We start from the raw sequence: 21,661 nt of genomic DNA, 5'->3' as shown, positions 1-21,661 counted from the left end.
GAGCCAGGGCAGCACCCAGCACTCGCAGCCCCACAAGCAGAATGTGGGGTCGTGCCAGCCTGAGCACTCGTGCCCCCCATAAATGCAACCACCCCACAAACCATGTGCACCCCATGCAACTTGGCCCCCCAGTGCACCCCGTGCAGCCATGCGCTCCTGGCACCCCATGAACACAGGTATCACCCAGAGCCCTGTGCACACCTGCAGCCTTTGGGAGACCCCAGAACTCCTCCCGGCTGGTGACGAAGCTTTGGTCCACGTTTAGTGGACACCCCGTAAATGTGGGTGGGGGGATATGGTTGGGGCGGCCCCATACCTTTGGAGAAGTGCTCTCACTGGGGAGGGGGAGTGACTTTGGGGGCAGCCCCACAATTGCCAGGGAACCCTATGGCTGACGGAGGGGCTCTGCAACTTCTAGGGTTCTGTGTGGGTTTTCTGGGAGGGGACTCCGATTTTGCAGAATTTGGGGGAGGGGGCAGCAAAACTTTTGGGGGAACGCTATAGATTAGGGGGAACCCTCTGATTTTGGGGGTACAACTTTTGGGAGCACAACTTTTTGAGGGGAGCAACTTTTTTGGGGGTAGGTACAACCGTTTTGGGGGTTCGACTCTCGGTCGGGCCCCGCGGCTCTCAGCCCTTTGGCTTTTAAGCGTCTCTGCAACTTCGCAGCGCATTATCACGGGGCGGGGGCACCGCTTCGGGGGTCCCCCCCGACTTGGGGCACCCAGGGCCGCTCTCAACCCGGAGGGGCGTGAGGGGACGACGGCGCTTTTCGGCCCCCTCCCCCCGGTGCCGGTGCCGGCGGGGCGGGGCGGGGCGGCTCGAAGATGGCCGCGGCGGGGGCGGTGGTGGCGGCGGCGGGGCCGGTGCGCGGCGGGGCGGGGCGGGGCGCGGCGCGCCAAGTGGCAGCGCCGTTCAGCCAATCAGGAGCCGCCCTCGCGGCGGCCGCGTTCCATCCCGCCACGGCGGAACCAATAGGAAAAAGCGGCGGGGCAGGGAGGGGGCGTGGCCACCGCCGACACCGGGCCGCGCGCCGGAGCGCTCCCCCCCGCCCCGCGCCGGGCCCGGCCCCGCGGCCGCCGCCGCCCCGCATGGAGCCCGCGCCGCCGCCCGCCGCCTGCGCACTGCTGCTGCCGCCGCCCGTCGCCCGCCGTCGCCGCGCCCGCCGCCGCCTCCCGCCCGAGAACGACGGGGCCCCGCAGGTACCGGGGGGCGGCGGCGGATGACAGCGAGAAAACTTTCCCCAGCGGTTAAATAGGGGTTAGGAGTGCGGCGGGGAGAGGGGAGGGGACCCCCCCGGCTCCCCTCGGCGCTCCCCCCCACCCCCCCGGTGCTGTCCCGTTCTGCGGTGCCGCCCCCGGGAGGGATCCGCTGCTGCCCGCTGGCGGCCGCCCGGCAGACACGCCCCCCCCGGAGCCTCTGGCGGGAGCGGCTGGGGGGGTCCGGTGACCCCGCGAACCGCCCTTTGGGTCGGGCTGCAGCCCGGCTGGGTCCGAGGTAGATCCCGGCTGCAGCCCGGTGTGTTCCCAGTTGGCTCAACTGGAGATACCGACCCGTTCCCAAATGGATCCCATCTGGTTCCCAAATGGATCCCGACTGGATCGCAGCCCTTAGGGATGGCCCAGGTGGGAAGGATGGGAGGGATCCCAACTGGATCCCAGCTAGATCCTTTTGGGATCTTCCAAGTGAGGAGGGAGCCACTGCAGAGCACTGTGGGGATTCCTGTGGGATCCCGGTGCTCTGCTCCAACGGGATCCGCTGCTTTGCTTTGCTTTGGAAGATGCCAGCCCTACCCAGCACAGCCCTGTGGGTCTCCTTGGGATCTGCCCACAGAGGGATCCATTGGGTGCTGACACCCCACAGCGAGTGCCTGGGGAGATCCTGCTGGATCCCAATCGCTTCCCAGATGGCAGATCCGCTTGGGATCCACTTGGGACATGGGGGATCCCACCGCAATCTGTCGCAGCACTGCCAACTCCTTCCTTACCTTAAAGACTGGAGAATCTCATAGGGCTGGGATCCACAGCAGTGGGATCAGCCCTCCGACGGCCGCCTTCTCCCTGCAGGCATTGCCCGGGGCGCGGGGCTGGCTGCGACGCCTGGGGGAACCGCTGGGACTGCAGCCCCCCGAGCAGGAGGCGGTGCTGAGGGTGTTGGACGCGGGCTTGGAGCGGTGCCTGGCGCTGCACGCAGCCTGCATCCCCCTGCCAGGGCACAGGTATGGCGGGACGGGGTGGGAATGGGGATGGGTACAGGAATGGGAACGGAGGCGGGTTGGGGAAGGCAGTTATAAGGTTGGGAACGGGGATGAGGATGGAGATGTCAGGGTGCGGATGGGCCGGTGTGCTCCTCTCACCCGCATGGATAAAGACGTGTGGGTCTCCCCACCCCTTCCTCTGTGTGGATGCAGAGGCCATCGCTGCTCCCTGGGGGCTCCCAGCAGAGCCCGCGGCCGTGGCACAGCGCCCGGTGCCGTAACCGGAGCCGTCGGGGCGGGCGGCAGCTGCTTGGCACCGGCACCGGGTCCGCCCGGCACTGCGTGGAGGCGCGAATTCAAACAGCTCCGCACTTGGGGCGGCAGAAAAAAAAATCCCCACTTTGATTTCTCGGTGCTTTTCCCAACCTCAGGGCCGGCAGAGCGAGGGCAGAGCCCCCACCCCCCTTCCCCGGGGCTGTCCCGCTTTGTCCCGCTGGAGCTTTGGGACACACTTGCAAAATGGCTTCTGTTGCTCCTGACCTCTTGCTCACTTTTTTTTTTTTTTTTTGCTCTTTCTCTCTAATTTTTTTTAGTTTTTCTTAATTTTTTTTCCACTTCAGGAAGTTGTTTGGCCCCAGCTGAGCTAAGCCTGGTTTCTCAGCTGCACGTGGCACGACACAGGTGTCAGTGCTCACGGGGTTCCCGGTGCCAGTCCGTGTCCCCTCCGCAGCTTGTGGGAACCCTGGTGGGAGGCGGGGGGCACAGAGGGGCAGTGGTGGGGGATCCTGGCTGTGCTCATCACAGCCCCTGTGCTCACGCTGGCAGGAAGCTCCCAGGCAAGGCAGGCATCGATGAGGTGATGGCAGCTGCGGTGCTCACCAGCCTTTCCAGCAGCCCACTGGGGTTCGGCCACCCCCCAGCACCTCCTGGCCCAGGTAAGAGCGGACTGTGGGACACCGCGCCCCTGTCCCTGGGTGTGCGGTACAGACCTGACCTTCCTTCTCTGCAGCAGAGCTTGGCAGTGAGATCTGGAAGGAGACACCAACCGTGTCCTTTAGCTGCAGCAGCAGCAGCAACACCAGCGGGGAATGGAGCTGGGACCCCCCCAGCGACCGCTCCACTCCCTCCACCCCCTCACCCCCACTCTCCAGCCATGACCCCAGTGCCTTTTTGCCCACCTTGCCACCAGACGATGGCCCCGAGGAACCTGACAGCACCCACTTCGTGTTTGGAGAGCCCATCCCGCGGAAGAGGAAGGTGGGATGGGGACAGGGATGGGGATGGGGATGAGGTTGGGGATGACAGTGATGATGGGGTTGACAATGAAGTTGGGGCTGGAAACGGTGGTGCGTTTGGGGATGAATCTGATGATGAGGTTGAGGCTGGAGATGATGGTGGGGATGCTGTGGGATTGGGGCTGGAGGTGGTGAGACTGGGAATGGAGATGATTGTAAGGGTTGATAGTGCTTGGAGCTGAAGTGCTTGGGCGAGGTTGGATGGGGATGGGGTTGGGAGTGGGATTGGGGGTGGGCTTGCTGTTAGAGTTGGGGATGGGGCGGATGGCGGGTTTGAGGATGAAGAAGGTGGTGGGGATGACGGTTGGGTTGGGAACGGCATTGGGGATGGGAATGATGATGGGGATGAGAACAGGGCTGGGGTTGCTGGCCTGACCCCACTCGCCCACAGAACTCCACCAAGGTGATGTTCAAGTGCTTGTGGAAGAGCTGCGGCAAAGTCCTCAGCAGCTCCTCAGGGATGCAGAAGCACATCCGAACCGCACACCTGGGGTAAGCGCTGCGGCAGGCACCCAGAGCCCCCAACCCTACAGACCCCCACCGTGGGGCCACCCCCAGCCCACCCCCGCTTCCCCGCAGCCGCCAAGCCGACCTGGAGCAGAGCGACGGCGAGGAGGACTTCTACTACACGGAGCTGGACGTGGACGTGGACTCGCTGACGGATGGGCTCTCCAGCCTGACGCCCGTCTCGCCCACCTCCTCCGTGCCGCCCGCCTTCCCCGGCCCCGAGCTGCCTCCTTTCCCCAGCCCTGAGCCTCCTCTGGGTTCCCCCCGCAGCCCCCCGCCGCCCCCGGGCCTCTGCCACGTCCACACTGACCACGCGTACCAGGTGAGGCCGGGGCACAGCTCGGTGCACGAGGCTGCTGTGTGCGCCCGTGGGTGCTGACGTGGTGCCGCGTCCCCAGGGCTGCCCGTCGGGACCCACGGCTGGGGAGAAGCGGCCCCCAGGGCCACTTGTGCCCGGGTTCAGGACGCCGGCGCTGCCCACCCCGACGCTGCCGAAGCCACCCGCCGTCCCCAGGTGAGTTGGTGTCACTGTGTCGCCGTCCCCTCCGCCCTTCCCATCCCCAACGGCGCAGTGACGTCGCGGTGCCCCGCAGGAAGCCGCGGGGGGAGGCCAAGAAGTGCCGCAAGGTGTACGGCATGGAGAACCGGGAGCTGTGGTGCACGGCGTGCCGCTGGAAGAAGGCCTGTCAGCGCTTCCTCGACTGAGCCCCGCCGCCGCCGTGCCCCCCCAGCTCTCCTTCTTGCACATTTTGCACTTGAGGTGCCTTCGCGCCCCCCCAGCCCGCCCCACACACACACACACGCGCGCTCCCCCCGGGGCTGGACTCAGGGAACAGCCCCCACGCTGTTGGGGGGAGGACTGTAGGGCTTGGGGGGGCCGCGCACAGCTGGGCCTGGCCCTGCCCTCCTCCCACCCCGAGCTTTATGCACACAGCCCCCCCACGCCAACACAGAGCTTCCCCCCCTTTCTTTATCCTGGGAAAATAAGCTAACCCTCTCTGCGCCCCCCGCCCCTTGCCTGCAGCCCATATCCCTGCTGGGGGGGCCGTGTGCTGCTGGGATAAGCTGTGCCTTGGGGCTTGGGGGGGGGGAGAGGGGGAGAGGGGTGGGTTCTGCTCCCTGTCCTCGCCTTAACCGGGGGCTGATGGGCACACTGGGTGCCCCCCCTGCACCCCGCGGGGGTTTTTACTCTTTGTAGTGTGTTTTTCTCTCTATGTTTTGTACCTGGGGAGCAGCAGCTCCTGCTGGGGGCCGCGCTCCGGGAAGTGCCTGCAGAACGCGCCCATTTGCACTAAGCCAAACTGCACAAAGACCTTTTCTGTTTTGTTTTTTTGTGTTTTTTTTTTTTTGTTTTTTTTTGTTTTTTCCTTTTTTTCCTCTCCTTTGTGTGTTTTTATTTTTTAAATGAAATATATGAAAATTCCTATTTTTTAAAATACTTCCCCTCCCACCCCCTCCGGGCTGCAATGCCTCCAGCCCAGGGGACTTTAGGGGCTTTTTGGCCTTCGCCCCTCTCCTGTCCCCTCCCAGTCCCTGTGTCCCCTCCCTTTTGCCTGAGGTTTGGGGGTCCCCACGTTGGGTGCCCCCGGAATGGGGTCGGGGAGGTGCTGGGATGGGTCAGATCCATGAGAAAAATAAAAGATTTGGATTCTTTTTGTTTTTTAAAGGATGATGCTGACCTGCGTGATGTGGGGTTGTGGTGTTGGGGAGCGAGCGGGGGGGTCGGTCCTGGTGCAGCCCCCTGGGATGCCATCACCCCAACAGAGGGATCCTGCCGTGTCCTGCAGGATAAAGGCAGGGGAAGGGCTGATGGAGGGCTGGGAGCCAGCTGCAGGCTGGGAGCGAGCACAGCTGGAGGAGTACATAGAAAAATCAGACGAAACATTAGCAGCAATTTCCCCGATTTATTGAAAGGGATTGATTTCTGCACGTATGTCTACGCTAAGTCCCATCACAATGTATGTATACTCAAAGGGCACAGCTCTGGGTGCCAGGCAGACAGAGACCAAAGGAAGGTCCTATCAGCTGAACTACATCGACAGGGAATCAGTACAACACAGCCACGTCCTCTGCTGACCTCTGAGACCAAAATCTCCTCCCCCGAAATATTAAACACATCTTCAGTACAAACACAGGTTTTATAATAATTATTATAAAGTCAGTTATAATATAGAATATTCCCAGCAAAAGGAAATAATTCATCATCATCATCTTCGAACGCCGCCCTCTTTCTGTTCAGCTTTATTTCTGCAGACAGGTTTAAAGCACGTTGAAAAATAAATAGAGATGGGAGCACACACACAGCACTCGTACTACGCAGAACTAAAAATGAAGGCAGGAACCCAAAACGCAGCGCAGGGCAACCGAAACGTACAGAGAACCATTCAGTATGGCTTTTGTAGGAGTCACAGAATGAGAGAAAATAAGGTCATCTCGTTTGTAATATTGCAAGGATTCCAGTTTTTGCATTTGCATGGAGTTCCCTTCCTAACAGGGCAGTGAAGCTCTGGCACTTACCATGGGTCAGAGGCTCTGTTTGGTACGCAGTGCAACCCCATAGAGGAGTGGTGCTGATGATAATGCTAACACACTGTGTTAGCTTTTCTGTGGAGCTTCCTTTTTAAATTCATTTTTAACCTCTTTTTGCATCCTCAGCTCTGAGAGTGCACCCAGTTGGTGCTGCTGGGCTCAATGTCCGAAAAGGAAAGGAAGGAAAAATGGGAAACGTTTCCAAATATGAAGCAAAGCTGGGGTCACCCCAGGCTTTAAGAGGGGATGGGGGGACTCCCAGCTCTTGTGGTGTGGGATGGAATGTCACAGAAAAAAGGGGGCAGGGGTTGGGTGTACAGGTTCTGTTTTTAAATAGATTTACATATAAAAGCAAAGCTACAGCCATCTGTAAGTACTGTATGCATTTGTCTACAAGGAAGTGGGGGCTGCGAGGCCCCTCCTATGTACAGGGCTGACAATAAATACACATCTGTGGGAGCTGAGAGCTGCCTGACACGGGGTTGGGCAGCTTTGGGGCCTTGAGGACAGTTGTGAAGGCTGATGGTAGAACACGGGGATTGCTTTTGTCTGTTCAAACACGGCAGTGGGGCTCGACCTGGAGTTACAATGCAAAATGAAGGTTTGTACAGCTCAATGAAAACGTTTCTGCACGACCCCCCACTGCAGCCCTATGCACACAGGGATGAGCACTGATGGCAGCAGTTGGACACATGCACCAATTCCCAACGTGCACCAACCCCAACAGAAATGCACACAGACGTCTGCATGGAACTGCAGAGAGCAGTGCTGGCAGCCAGCAGCTCCGACCCCGAGGGATTGGTTGGGGTGATGGTACCACAAAGCCTGTTTTCTTGCCGAGCAGAACCATGCTTCCATTGAAACCAACACCTGTAAGAACCTCCCTCCCCACCGAGATCGCCTTCCCACCGCCGGAGGATAATAAATAGCACCTTGGAGTCATTTGGCTATCGGCACCAGGTTGTTCTTTGTGGCAGGTTTCAAAGAGTGTCATCACAGACAGCGTAGAAAATTGCTCCGTAGCGAGGAAAGAGTGAGGTTTTCAGCTTTTTCAGGTTGTTTTTTTTTTGCCTTGTTTTTTAAAAAAAAGCACCAGAAGCAAAGAGGTGAAAGGTAACACGGACTTCTTCTCGCCAGTAAGACCCCTCCAGTGCACTGCGCCGTCGTTTCCTTGGGGTTGGAAGAAGGCAGTGATGCTCGGTATGGACACGGAGCATCCAACCACTTGGAGCCACCCAAACCTTTCCGAGACACGCCAGGAGAGAAACCTGGTTCTCATAAAAACATTTTATTTGCAAATTTACATGAAACCAGTGCAGCTGAGATTGAAGGTTTCCTTAATAGCTTTCACGCCTACCAACGAAGGACTGAAGCCCACCCAGGTGAGATCCCAGCAGGATTTTGGGTCTCCTCACCTCGGTGTCCCGTGTTTCACAGTTCATCCTAAAGGTTCTCGCTTTTCCTACCGTTTGCATATATTTGTGAGAAAGGCAGCTGAGCAAAGGGAGAAAAGTGAAAATATCTGTGGAAAACGCCGACAGGTAGACAATTCCCTGTGTCCTTATAGCAAAGAGTTCATGAAAATGCCAGCACCCATCGGTGGGCACGGAGACGCGAGGCTGGAAGACAGGACACGGGTACGACGCCACTGGGTCCTAGAAATGCCATGATCTTTTTTGATGGTGATCCTTTTGGAAGCTAAAAATCTACTTTTATGACAAGAATTGTAAGGCTGCAATCCCACTTGCCTTTTGATCTATTTGGCTCGGTAAAAAAAAAAAAAACAACAATAAAAACCCTCTTTAAATAACTTGCAAAAGGCCTGCATCAATAGGGGAAGCCCTCGGAAACGTGCACCCATTCGTTCGCACCACCTTTAGTTTGCAATTCCACTGCTGTCGGGATGTTAACACATAGAAAAGGTGTTAACCACCACCCAAAACCTACTTTGGACACAGCATCTCCTGGAGCTCAATGCAGGGTGGGACGGGGGCACGTGCCCATAGGATCCCCATGCAGGATCGAGGAGGAACAGCAGGCGGCGGGGCCGTGTTGCTAACACACATCCAAGTGGAACAGAGTAGGACTCGTTTAGAAAACACAAATAGTTTTGCACACGTGGACGACAACAAGGCTATGTAGTTTTTCCAACATACTCCTTCCTCCCCTGCCCTCCCTCCCCCTACAAACAACAGAACGTGACAAAAGGATCCCTAAGAAATCCAGGTAAAATCCTTGTCGTTCTCCCCAGAGTTCTCCTGCGAGGAGTCGACGTCTTTGTCATCATCCAAAATCACGTCGTCGTGCGCCATGCCCACATCATCCTTCCATTTGATGTCATCGTCGTCTCCCATCTCCTCGTCTCCCTCCACCTTGATGTCATCCGGGTCTTCCATGTACGACCCCTCCCCAGGGTACAGCTCCTCGGGGGACCCCTCGGCCCCGCTGGGCTCCAGGTGCCCGGCCATGCTGCGCCCCGAGCAGTCGGCGCAGACGCCGTGCCGGCGGGAGCCGTGCTTGATGCCCACGCTGGCTGCAGACATGAACACCCGGTTGCACACCTTGCAGACGTACTTCTTGTCCTTGCTGTGCACCTGGGAAAGGGGACGAGCAGAAGGGTTAACGGTGATGGAGCTGGACTGAGGGCTGCGTGAGGGGTGCTCAGCTGCCCTTCTGCTAACGGAGACCGCCACAGCTTTCATCGTGCAACCGAAACCCATCACAGTTAATTCTACTCTGTAACACTGCAATACAACGGGAAATCAAATAATCACAGAATGGTTGGGCTGGAAGGGACCTTAAAGCCCATCCAGCTCCAATTGCTACCATGGACAGGGCCAGCTCCCACAGAACAGGCTGCACAGGGCCATGGGCGCCTCCAAGGATGGGGCACCCATAGCTCTGTGCCAGAGCCCCACTGCCCTTGGAGTGAAGAATTTCCATCTAACATCTGAGCAAAATCTCCCCTCTCTCAGTCTAAAATCATTCTCCCTTGTCCTATCACTATCACGCCATCTAATTCTCAAAATCCTTTTGAAAATGCCTATGATCAAACTAGCAATATTTGAGAGGAACTTCCAGCTTGCAGCCACTCGCGATGCTGGAAGCAGAGCAGGAAGGCAGCTCTGCACACACACAGCCATCACCTCCAACCAGAGCTGGACACCAGAGCTGGATAGCCCCGGGCAGCACTTCCTGCTTGCTCCCGCAGCCGGGAAGCACCGCTTACACCCTGTGACCACACAGAGGCACCATCCGAGATGCAAAGACTTCAGGAAGAAAACCCTGTGTTTATTTCGACCGTCTGTCTCAAAGAAAACAGACATTTCTATTGAATTTACATTTTATATGAAGGCTATAAAAAAATCCTTTTTGATCTGAGCTAAACACAAAACTAAAATAGCCCCTTTTGTCTTTAGTTCTCAATTGAGGAACTGAAAGAAAAGAAAGTTTTTTTGTGTGCTAAACCTGTTTCCTTTTTCTATGTTATTTTTATACAATATTTTCCCTTGATGCCTATCAGCACTCATCTCTGCAGATTTACCAGAGAGCTGACAATTAAGCCCAAAATACTGTACATAATGGAAATAAGATTACCAGACCAGCAAAGCACATGATCGCAGACGTTCAGTTTGCCACGAACATTACCCCTTTGATAGATGAAGATCTTGGTCCATTTGGATATAATCATAATCACAGAATAAGAAAATGCCCCTTTTCACAGCTCCCTTTCAGAAGGAGACAGCAGTTGGACAGCAGGACTGCCTGGAGTCTTACACCCCTTGGGGAGATACTTCCCATCCAAACTCAAGCAGAATTCAACTTTGTTGTGTGCTCCCCAGAACAAACAAACAAACAAACAAACAAAACCAACAAACCTAAACAAAACAAATGTCTTTTTTTTTCCTCCAGTGCACACCTTGGAGTCATTTATAGCCGACTGAAATGAAAACAAGGTGCTACTGTCAGCACTGCACTTTTTTGTTGTTGTTGTTCAGGAATTTTTCATGGTACTAAAAATTTGTACCCAGCCGGTATTTTCTATCTAGCTTAATTCCCCTACATGAAAATAATCTGAGAGAGATTTGGATAGAAACTCCCCTTCTGTATGGATTCACATTCTGATTCTGTTTTCATCTCCCCACGTGTATAATAATAAAGTGAACCTGACCCGCAAGCACCAAGTCAGTGACCTAGAAATGATTCCAGCAGACGAAATGGAGACCTAACTCAATTTGCAGATCCCCTCAATTCCTCTCCTGAAGTATACAATCAGTACAGCCTGTGGGCTGGGTTGCTGGGAAGCAGCACTGCAGAGAAGGACCCAGGTGTCTCGGTGGCCAACGGGTGACCAATGGTTGACCACGAGCCAGCAGTGTGCCCTGGTGGCCAACAAGGCCAATGGCACCCTGGCCTGCCTTAAAAAGAACGTGGGCAGCAGGGCGTTCTGTGCCACCTGCTCCAGGGAACCTGCTTTAGATGATGTCCAGAGGTCCCTTCCAACCCCTCCAGTTCTGTGACTGCCATCTTTTCCCTGAACACAGCCCCCAGCCCTTACCAGTGTGTGCCTCTTCATGTGCTCCCGACGCGTGAACTTCTTCCCACAGATCTCACAGGGGTAAGGCCGCTCTCCCGTGTGGGACCGCATGTGTCTTTTCAGGATGCACTGATGCATGGCAGAGAAGCTGCAGTATGGGCACTTGAATTTCTTCCTGATCACTGTGAACTCGTTGACTGTAAGAGAGCAAGCGAAACGAACAGATTACTTTCAGAACGTCCCCTCGTGGTCGGTGTTCTGGTTCAGCGTTTTCCTGTTAGATCAGATCACTGTGAAATCACACTCTCACCCCTTCACCACCTGCAATTTTCTACATCCATGTCCTTATACCATATTATTAATATCCATTGTAGCTGAGGGCTTTGCCTTCATCAGAGCAGCTTTGGAACGAGGCAGAACGCAAACACCGAGCAGCCCAACACACACTGCCTAATGCTGGCTGAGGAGCAAACACAGCAGGCCAGCAACCTGTGGCAATTCTGATTTACTGTATAAATACCGGTACCTAAAACCCCAACACCTGTTTGCAGAGCACCAGCCAGCAGAACCCAGCAGCAGCACCACACTGTGCTGGTACTTGGGGGCTGTAAGCAAGTCCCCTGTGTGTGCTCCAGTGCTACTTCAGTGGAAGTGCAATGACTACAGCTTATCCAGCAGAAACAAGAGGTCAGGACTATCCATGCTCCATTATCCAGCTTCCAACTAGTGCTACCACAGCGCACAGATACAGAAACACAGAGGAATGCATCATGCCAAACTACAGCATAGCCCTGGTGAGCTTCCTTACAAGCCAGCCCTACAAGTCTAAGGCTTTGATGGTCTTCCCCCCCCCCCAATCACATTATACCGAACTGGAAAATGATGAAATTTTATCTGAAGTCATTCTGACATTGTTGATTCTTTTCTTCTTGTCATCTCCTTAGGAGTGCACAGACAGCAGGCTCGGGGGACGCATCCAGCACTGACAGCCCAGGGGTCCAATTTGCCAGCAGAATGCACACAGCAGCTGTGTTGGTATTTCCTCCTCCAAACACAATGGAAGTGCAATATGCAAAATGCAGCAGGTGGAAACCAGAATGTTTGCTATTCCCCCTAAGGACATCCACCCACTATAAATTTGGGATAGACCATCCACACAGATACGCTTTTAAATCTCTAAAATTCTTACAATGCTATTGCTTCCTACTCGTATGTTAATTTTCACCCATTTTTGTCCTAATTATCACCATTTCTCAAAGCAATCTATCGTTTACATAACAAGGAAGGAAGAAAAAAAGAAAGCAAATTGTAGTTAATCATCATAAGTACGCTGTATCATGCGTGCCAATGGATTTTTATAAATGACAGTGTGTAGGAAAGCAGAGGGAATAAGCACACACCAGACCTGCCCTATAGGTGTGTAACACACAGAGCACTCGGCAGTGTTTCTGGGTGCTCACTGAGATGCTCTGTCCTACAGCAGATCTGACATACTCTGTGTAATTACCAGAGGCAAGGAGCCCACTTTCTCCTGCAGAAGTCTTACAGAAGGTTCACAGCGATGGCACAAAGCTAGTTGTGACAGATATGTTTCCAATCTGATCTTGTAACCGCTCGCATTACAACAGCCACAAAAACATGTGTAGTCCCCAGGACTGCTATAAACCCACTGCCTGCGAGTCCAGACAGGGGAGGTGGGCTGTAAGCTGACAGAGCAGAGGCAGCAGAGGATGCAATGCACAATTCTCACTCCACTCTGCAGCACGGCACGGCACACCCCCCTGGTACACCCGAGCAGCTTGCTTTACCCCACTTCAGAAAGAACCAACCCAGAGGTACCTGCAAGCAGGGCCAGGATTACGCAGCCAAGCGCTTTGGAGAAGGGAATGCTGCAAAGACCTCCACATCCTCCATCACCAGATTGTACCTCACTGACCAGATGCCCTCTGGGGTTTACCACGAATATCAATCATCCATTTTATGGCTGAGCTACCACAAAAGCTTACAAGGCAGCTGCAAGGCTCAGGTGCCAGCCCACATGGGCAGCACGCTGCTCTCACAGCAGTCCTGGACACGCACAGCTTGCTTGTGCAACCATAGCAATGCCACAGAATCACAGAATCACTGAAGTTGGAAAAGAGCCCCGAGATGCCCGAGTTCAATCAGACCCACCTCACCGTGCCCACTGACCACATTCCTCAGTGCCACATCTCCACAGCTCTGGAACACCTCCAGAGACAGTGATCCCACCACCCCTGGGCAGCTGTGCCACTGCATCACTGCTCTTTGGCAGCCTTAGTTTTATTGAACTAATTGTCACCAGAGAACCAGATACTTAGTTTTGGATTTTTTTTGCACACCTGAAAAATAACAGCACGGTTGGAAAAATAACCATATCAGAAGAGTTTTCTATGCAAACCCAATGGGTGATACCCTATAGAAGACCTCCAAGCTGAAGGCAGGAAGGCGAAGTGAAATACCACTGAAACTGCTGCTGGAGCCAAAGAGCTGGCAGACTGCAAGGAAATAGTTCCATGCTGAATGAAGCTCTCAAACAATCTGTGAGTGTTTTCATATGCAGTTACAACCTACAAGTACTTGATTCTGCCAATATTTTTAATTAGGAAACTCTCCATTGGACAATCAGATGTTGTCCATCAGGAGCAAACATGTCAGTATGACACACGTGTCACTTCACATCTACGGGGACTGTGACAGGGTTTTCAACACCACCTTTTGACCCTTGCACACACCAGACTTGTGACTGATTTGACAGTGGGATAACATTTGCACACAGACACACAAAGAACCAGCAGGAAATGCCACCATCCCCACTGAACAGAACTCACTGCAATCCTCTGCTGATGCACAGTCCTGCTGTGCTGCTCCCACATTTCCAGGTGAAACCCATTTTAGCCACAACTTTCTCCTCTTGCTCAGCTTTCCACTATCTCACCTTTCTGCTTACTGAAAAGCAAAGTAAACCATGAGGCAGCTAACGAGCTGACAAGGAACAAGAAAAGCCAACGCACTATGAACTAGACACAACACCAAAGAAGCTGATGAGAACAACTGCACTTAACTGTGCTGCTTTCATTTAACAGCTGCTATAACCTGGTTTTGCAAGTAAATGTATGGCAAAAGACATTTAGTGTCTTTTTTTAAATAAATAATTTCATGTCACAAAACACGAGTTACAGTAGGATTTCCACCTTTCACTAACAACCACTCCTGGTTTTCTATGTGCACCACTGCTGAGACCTTCTACACAAGTCCTTCTCAAGTTCCAAAGCATACATTCATCTTGGCTAACATAAATTATATTAAATAAATTAGCGGAAAAATTTGCACAACTGCAGAAAGCCCCAGCCATACCAGGTATATTTTCTAAGAACTTCTAAACACTCAAAAATGATATCAAGTATTAAAATATACCCACGCTGTGGCAATTGTCAAGCCCCAAAGAGCATTTTGCCTCTCCTTCAGATGACACAGAAGCCCAGACCTGACAACACCTCACAGTGCTGAGCAGCCCCACACTCCCACAGCTCCTCATTTCAAGCTGAAAGATCCTGAAATGCTCAAATTGTACCAGGGACAGAGCATGGGACCAGAACACAGAATACTGAACTCTGCCATTAATTCCACTAACGTGCTCACAGGCTTAGGGACGTTATTTTCTCAGGAAAACATCACCGTTTCTTTTATAAAGCACTTTGAGATCCACTGATGCATAAAGTTAAAGATAAGTACACAGGATATCATACCACTGAGGCATCCAAACTGCCATGATGTAGACTGACCAAGGACACGTTCACACCAGAATCGCACCACGGTGCAGTTACACGGTGTCTGGCACCAGCACCCAACCTGGTCAGTTCTGAGGAGTTACTCTACAACCTTTTGTTTTCCTAGCTCAGAAGCAAGGCCCAGCACACACAGCGGCCGGGCAGCACACCTTGGCATGGCGAGCGAGGTTCTTCTGTGTGCCCAAGCCCTTGCCACAGAGGAGACACACAAAAGCGCGCTCGATCGAGTGCAAAGACACAAGGTGCTGGGTTAAGTCTGTCTTGTCACGAAATGGCTCGGTGCAGCTAGGACACTGCATCTTCTTACAGTTGAAGTGGATGGTCTTCTCGTGGCGGTCCATGTTGGATTTGAGCGTGAAGCTGGCGGGGCACTGGGCGCACTGGAAGCGGCTGGGAGGCACGGTGCCCAGCAGGCCGGGCCGTGTATGGGCATCCAGAGGGAGCAGCAGGGAGAGGGCAGCCTCGTGCTGGTAGATGTGCCCGTGGATGTGCTCCTGCAGCTCCTCGGCACGCTCAAAGACCCTCCTGCAGAAGCCGCAGGTCAGTCCCTTGGGCAGGGCTGAGTCTGGGAATAGGCTGTCGTGGGTTACGTCCGTGTCTTCTGACCTCAAACACGCATCTGAAATAGAAACAGACACACATGTGTACAAATCACTGCTGTTGGGTTAAAATAATGGTTGTTTCTTAAAGCATTTTTACTCTCTGCTTACCTGAGTCAGAATTATCAAATGGCCAAAGTGCCAGAAACCCATCGTAAGCAGCCTGCGAACGGAAAGCACGCTCAGGTTATGGCATGCCCATAAAGCACCCATCCTCAGTGCCCAGCCCCAGCCGGGTGGAACGAGTTGGTCTGTAAGGCTGTTCTGTCATTCCGTGATGTGATCGGGCCCCATGCTCACAGCTCACCACTTGTCCTGCCCACATCACCACCCGTACAAAGCTCCCTTTGTCACAGCGAGGTCACCAGGCAGTGCTGTGCGGGGCTGCTGGTTAGGGCAGCCACCAATGTGCCTATTTCAAGCAGTAACTGAGTTCTTGGTGTCCCTCAGCACCTGTAGCTCGCACTCAGGCCAGTAGCAGACCCAGGGCACACTGCCACCAAACACAAAAGAAGTGGAAAATTTTCCCTTTGCCCCACGCAGCTGCCTTTCTTTCCACGTAGCAAAGCCCATGCAAAACTCGTTTCCCTTTACGCAACGCTCCCTGGCATTGCTAATCCACGTTATAAATAAAAGCTGATTTTTTTCCTGTTTGCAGTGTGGCAGATGGTGGCCCAGCACGGGGCCATGCGGCAGGGCTGCAGGCTGAACCCCCGGCTCCTGTGCTCCGCTCTGCATGGGGAAAGCTGGGCTGCCACCACATGGGTAGTGCCAAACTACAGAAACTGAGAAATGCTTCAGAAAGGTATGGGTGCCCCATCCCTGGAGGTACCCGAGGATGGGCTGCGCAGGGCCCTGGGCAGGCTGAGCTGGTGGGGGCAACCAGCCCATGCAAGGGTTGAGAGGGCTGTAAGGTCCCTTCCAACCCAACCATAATGTGGTTCTGTAATCTTTAAGAATCATTCCAACTCAACTATTCTGTTATCCTAAGGCAATTTGCTTCTAACTCTACTTAGATCACTGCAAGAAGCCCATATTCAAAGCAGCAGAAATGGGCAGCAGAGAGCTGGGAGCACAGCTACCTTTACACCGTTATTAATGGAGAAGTATGAATAGCTTTTAGAATGCACACTGAGGTTAGGAAGAAGCTGGGATATAAGGACAGCAACAGCTCTGACCCTAACAGACCTCTACTTTTAAAATGACCTCTGTTTATTTAGAACAGCTAAGATATTGGTGGTATACTGGCTTTCTGTAATAATCTAAGGGGCCAGGGTCACCGTCCCTGGAGGTGTTCAGGCACCATGGAGATGTGGCACTGAGGGACATGGTCAGTGGGCATGGTGGGATGGTTTGGGGTTGGACTTGGGGATCTTGGAGCTCTTTTCCAACCTTCATGATTCCGTGATTCTATGCCATGGTCGTTCAAAGCACTCCTGACTGGAGACAACTGGATTCAAATGACACCTTTGTCTTTCTCCCCATGATCTTACCTGGGTGGAGGAGGGCAGCTCTCCTTTCGTGGTGGCTTCTGGTGACATGTCACCAGAGGAGCAGCTGGCAGGGGGGCTCTGAGTGGCAAGGTGTGCTGCAGGCAGCGGGGGGGACGCAGCTTCCACTTTGCCATCACATTCGCCCCTGGAACGACTCCAGTTGGTGCCAGGCCCTGGAGAACACAGGAAACGAATCTCACCCGCGTGCACCAGCACCAGCTCAGAGCAGGGACGGGCAGAGACCTCCTGGCACTGGGGGCTCTGCTGGCAGATGGGCGCAGCTCTCAGGGGGCACCACTGCCAACACAGCTTCACAGAACGCACACACAAGTGTGGGTGTAACTGAGGTTTCTTGGAAATGGACGCTGGAGCTTTGGAGCTCAAAATTTGAGTTATTTAACACAACCTTGATCTCAAAGTGCTTTATAAAAGATGGAAAAATATAGATATATATATATGGCTTTGACGCTATTCCTAGCAAGCAGGAAGTTCCAACAGTTGTACAAAGCGATTCAATCACACCCGACAGTTGTTCCGCTCCAAAATCCTGCTGTAGTCGAGCAGGAAACCATTGCTGGTGTGATGGAAGCAGAGCACAGCCACCCACAGCCCCTCAGCAGCCAACAGTACACAACATCCCCAAAGCTACACCAGTAAAGAGAAACCCATACAGAAAAAGAGATCTGTATAACGAAGACCGGTGTATGTTACAACCAGCTGCCCAGCAGCCGACACCTTGACTGTGCCATGGTAACGATGCACTGGGCTGGTCTTTTCTTTACTATCATTTTTTCGGATGAGCAAGTAGGTAAAGTCAGAGGCAAACACTGCACAGAAGTAAATTCATATTTAAAGCATTATGCCCTGAAGGATTTTCACTTCTAATACAGAAGTGTACGAACAGAACTTTTGTGCACACAAGAGCTGCCCTCCTGAATGCAGCAGTGAACAGCAGAGCTGACGCTGAGCTGGAGCACAATGCCCTCATCTGGGTCACAACGTGGTGGTCAAGTAAAACTGCAGGTTTTTAAATCTGAACGTCCCAAACTGTTATTACTATCAAATAAATCAGCTCTCAACAACACAACACAACGGCACCAGCGTGATTTTTTAAACAATCACTGATGTTTATTTGGGTTTAACTAGTGTAAATAAGGCAAGAGGAGAAACCCATATGAATGACCCACCCTTTGTACGTGAGAAATGAATTTGTTTTGTCCCATTCTGACCAGTATGGTGAGAAACCATTTTCCCTTACAAATTTCCATTCGTTGAATTTTAATGAAAATATTTTCAGTTTTAAACAGGGAATGAAGTGCTTCCCTTTTGCCAGCTCTGCACAGGGATGCACTGGGTTAGCAGTGCTATGTGAGCACAGCGTTCCCTGGCAGCTGGACAGCATGCTGCTGTGGGAAACAGAGAGGAAAGGTTATCACATCTCATTTACAATTACACTCATTCTCCCCTAAATCTTGTTTTCCTCCCGTTTTAAAATTCCACATCAAACTGAATACCTTTAATTCCCATTTGGGAAACTGACTGCTGTGCAAAATGTGTTCTTTTAACACGTCGTGCAAGTAAAAATTATTGGCCCCAATGAACTGCTAACTAAAAATAAAGCATTAGCTGGTTTGCCCAAAAGAAAAGAGCTCTGTGTGCCATGCAATCGCTCGAACAACAAGCTCCATAGGAATTGCTTCTATAAACAGTTTCAGTTGCAAGAGGGTAAACAGGAAAAGCCAAACTTAGAGCCACAAAGCAGAGTGCAATGTACTGCTTTGGAGGGTGGGAGCTGCTCCTTGGGGCAGCCCAACCCAACCACCCCCAATCTGAAAAGCTTCCTTTTAGAAGAAAAAACAAAACTAAGAATAAGGAGAAAACAAAGATGTAAATTAACCGACTTATTCCCCAAAGTGTATTAAAATTCTCATTCTTTGGATAATACTTGGCAAAAACATCTGAAAGCATCCAACCGAAGCCTTTGAGATTTTGTAGCTGTGGTGAAACTACACGTAACAATGCTACCAAAGTTCAGCACTGTCCACCAAGGAGCTCCAGCACTGCTGAAGCTCGAAAGTGGCAAAGAACAACCAGCAGCCCCAAAACCATGTATAGAAAGGGAAAGCTGAACCTCTTACAGCAGCTCATCAGAAGAACAGCCCCAAACCAAGCCATACAGGTTCAGTAACCAGTAATATCCAAGAAGACATCGGTGCTGCCCATAAATAACTCACACATTTCTTTCTCCAAAACCTCTACATTCAGGTTTCTGACTGCACGGTAGCAGTCAATCTCAAGCACGTGCCACAAACATCACAAACCCTGAGAGCCACTCAGCCACCCACCCAGCTATTCATCCATCCATCCATCCATCCATCCATCCATCCATCCATCCATCTATCCACCCACCCATCCATCCACTCATCCATCCATCCACCCCCCACCCAACCACACAGCTATTCATCCAGCCAACCAACCACACAGCCATCCATCCACTCATCCATCCATCCACCCCCCCACCCAACCACCATCCACTCATCCATCATCCATCCATCCACCAACCACACAGCCATTCACCCATCCATCCATCCATCCATCCATCCATCCATCCAACCATCCATCCATCCACCCATCCATCCATCCACCCATCCATCCACCCATCCATCCACCCATCCATCCATCCACCCATCCATCCACCATCCATCCACACCATCCACCCATCCATCCATCCATCCATCCATCCATCCATCCAACCACCCATCCATCCACCCATCCATCCATCCACCTCCCATCCATCCACCCATCCATCCACCCATCCATCCATCCACCCATCCATCCACCCATCCATCCACCCATCCATCCACCCATCCATCCATCCATCCATCCATCCATCCAACCACCCATCCATCCATCCATCCACCCAATCCATCCATCCACCTCCCCATCCAACCACACAGCCATTCACCCATCCATCCATCCATCCATCCATCCATCCATCCAACCACCCATCCATCCACCCATCCATCCATCCACCCATCCATCCACCCATCCATCCACCCATCCATCCATCCATCCAACCACCCATCCACCCATCCACCCACCCATCCATCCATCCACCTCCCCACCCAACCACACAGCCATTCACCCATCCATCCATCCATCCATCCATCCATCCATCCATCCATCCATCCATCCACCCACCCACCCATCCACCCACCCATCCATCCACCCACCCATCCATCCACCCACCCATCCATCCACCCACCCATCCAACCACCCATCCATCCAACCACCCATCCAACCACCCATCCATCCAACCACCCATCCATCCATCCATCCACCCACCCCCCCACCCAACCACACAGCTATTCATCCAGCCAACCAACCACACAGCCATTCACCCATCCATCCGGCCACTCACCAGCCAACCAACCACCCACCCATTCACACCACCCGGACAACAAGATACAGGAACCTTCCCTCCTGCTTTTAAGTGAATTTGAGTTGGTTGACTTCAGAAACGCTGTACTTCAGCCTGCCTGTGCCACAGCAGTACAGTGACACTCCTTTTGATGCAGACAAAATCGCTCCTCACATCCTGTGCCTCATTTTCCATTTACTGAACGTTAAGTAATTTCACACCTCATATATCGGAACAATATACAGTGAATTAGGAAAAAAAAGAACATGAGTAAAATGAAAACCTTGGGATATCCTCCATTAACTTTTACAGGAGTGTGAGCTACGTGGAAGTAAAATTCAAACTTGAAATGTACAGAGTAACTTTTGAGATTTATGCCCCCTTAGGAACGGCCCATCAGCACGTTCAGTGTGCATCGTGTGCTCCTCTGGTCTGCACCACAACTGAGGCTGTTCCTCCAGAAATGAAAAACCAGTGTTCAAGCTGCTGTGTGAGTCAGCTCCTCACTGCGTCAGCACGTAGGAAAACACAAAGACAACGCAGTGAGAGCAGTTAAGATCAGAAATAGGTTTTTTAAAATCACTTAAAAGTTCTGGAGATTGGTGTGCTTGCTTTTCCAGTCAGACAAATGAAGATGGCCACATACAGTGCTGGTTTGGGTATTTAAAAAAGAACCTCATTCGTTGTGCTCCTGCTCCCCCTCCCTTTTTTCGGGAGGGTATAACCCATATGACTCAGTATCCTTAAACTGTGTTTGACAAAAAGCATCAGAAACGCCCACAAAACAAGCACCAAACCAGACTGTGTTTTAGGATCCCTATAGTCTTATCATTTGCTTTACTGTTAGATTGTATTCAAGAAGGACCACTTAAAAAACAAGACAGTGGCATCAAAACAACTTCAAGTGATTAAAAGAAGTAGACGTCTGTGATCTGAATAATGTAAGAAATAAAACCAAAAAAGCCCTGGACCAGCCACAGCCATATCGACTGCTGCCATAGAACTGCAGACATAGCCAGCAGTTCATCTCTTCGTCTTTAGCAATTCACTTACAGAAAGATGACATAATTAAAGCTGAGGTGAATGGAATCCAAGTACCAATAAAGGGATTGGAAACCACGGTGTGGAGGGGACCCTCCTGAGTCCTTTGGGATTCCTCCCACTTCTAAATCCATCCAGCTTTGTTGCAGACTCAGCTTGTTTCCTGTCAACCCCACGCCTGCACCAGAACCCCACTCCTCAGCTGGTGAGGGAATCTTTAACTTCTCATCCAA

General features: G+C 52.6%; 2 protein-coding genes across 11 annotated transcripts in view; one reads left to right on the top strand and one right to left on the bottom strand.

Moving 5' to 3' along the window:
* The first annotated feature begins 812 nt into the window (after nucleotides 1-812).
* On the top strand, nucleotides 813-5,665 carry SLC2A4RG (SLC2A4 regulator). Of its 2 annotated transcripts, none has more exons than XM_085241810.1 (8): nucleotides 813-1,202; nucleotides 2,067-2,218; nucleotides 3,023-3,132; nucleotides 3,210-3,454; nucleotides 3,884-3,984; nucleotides 4,072-4,321; nucleotides 4,398-4,513; nucleotides 4,593-5,665. In XM_085241810.1, exons 1-8 carry the CDS (start codon nucleotides 828-830, stop codon nucleotides 4,702-4,704), a joined length of 1,461 nt encoding a protein of 486 aa, XP_085097936.1. In that variant the 5' UTR covers nucleotides 813-827; the 3' UTR covers nucleotides 4,705-5,665. The 2 variants fall into 2 exon arrangements, with proteins under 2 accessions (XP_085097936.1, XP_085097935.1); XM_085241809.1 differs by having other exon boundaries at nucleotides 3,207-3,454.
* A 2,135-nt stretch (nucleotides 5,666-7,800) lies between these two features.
* Nucleotides 7,801-21,661, bottom strand: part of ZBTB46 (zinc finger and BTB domain containing 46) — a 38,516-nt gene continuing 24,655 nt past the window's right edge. For 8 of the 9 annotated variants that reach the window (XM_085241800.1, XM_085241801.1, XM_085241803.1 and 5 more), the window contains 5 exons: nucleotides 16,967-17,139; nucleotides 15,585-15,636; nucleotides 15,182-15,493; nucleotides 11,087-11,262; nucleotides 7,801-9,122 (listed from right to left, as the gene is read on the bottom strand). In XM_085241800.1, coding sequence (XP_085097926.1) covers nucleotides 8,742-9,122; nucleotides 11,087-11,262; nucleotides 15,182-15,493; nucleotides 15,585-15,636; nucleotides 16,967-17,139 — 1,094 coding nt within the window. In that variant the 3' untranslated portion in view covers nucleotides 7,801-8,741. The remainder of the gene's footprint in view (nucleotides 9,123-11,086; nucleotides 11,263-15,181; nucleotides 15,494-15,584; nucleotides 15,637-16,966; nucleotides 17,140-21,661) is intronic. The other variant, XM_085241806.1, reaches the window with a different exon arrangement.

This window comes from Meleagris gallopavo, chromosome 22 (assembly GCF_905368555.1).
Source record: "Meleagris gallopavo chromosome 22, MGAL_WU_HG_1.1, whole genome shotgun sequence".
Classification (NCBI taxonomy): domain Eukaryota; kingdom Metazoa; phylum Chordata; class Aves; order Galliformes; family Phasianidae; genus Meleagris; species Meleagris gallopavo.
This window is presented reverse-complemented; position numbering and strand designations above follow the sequence as displayed.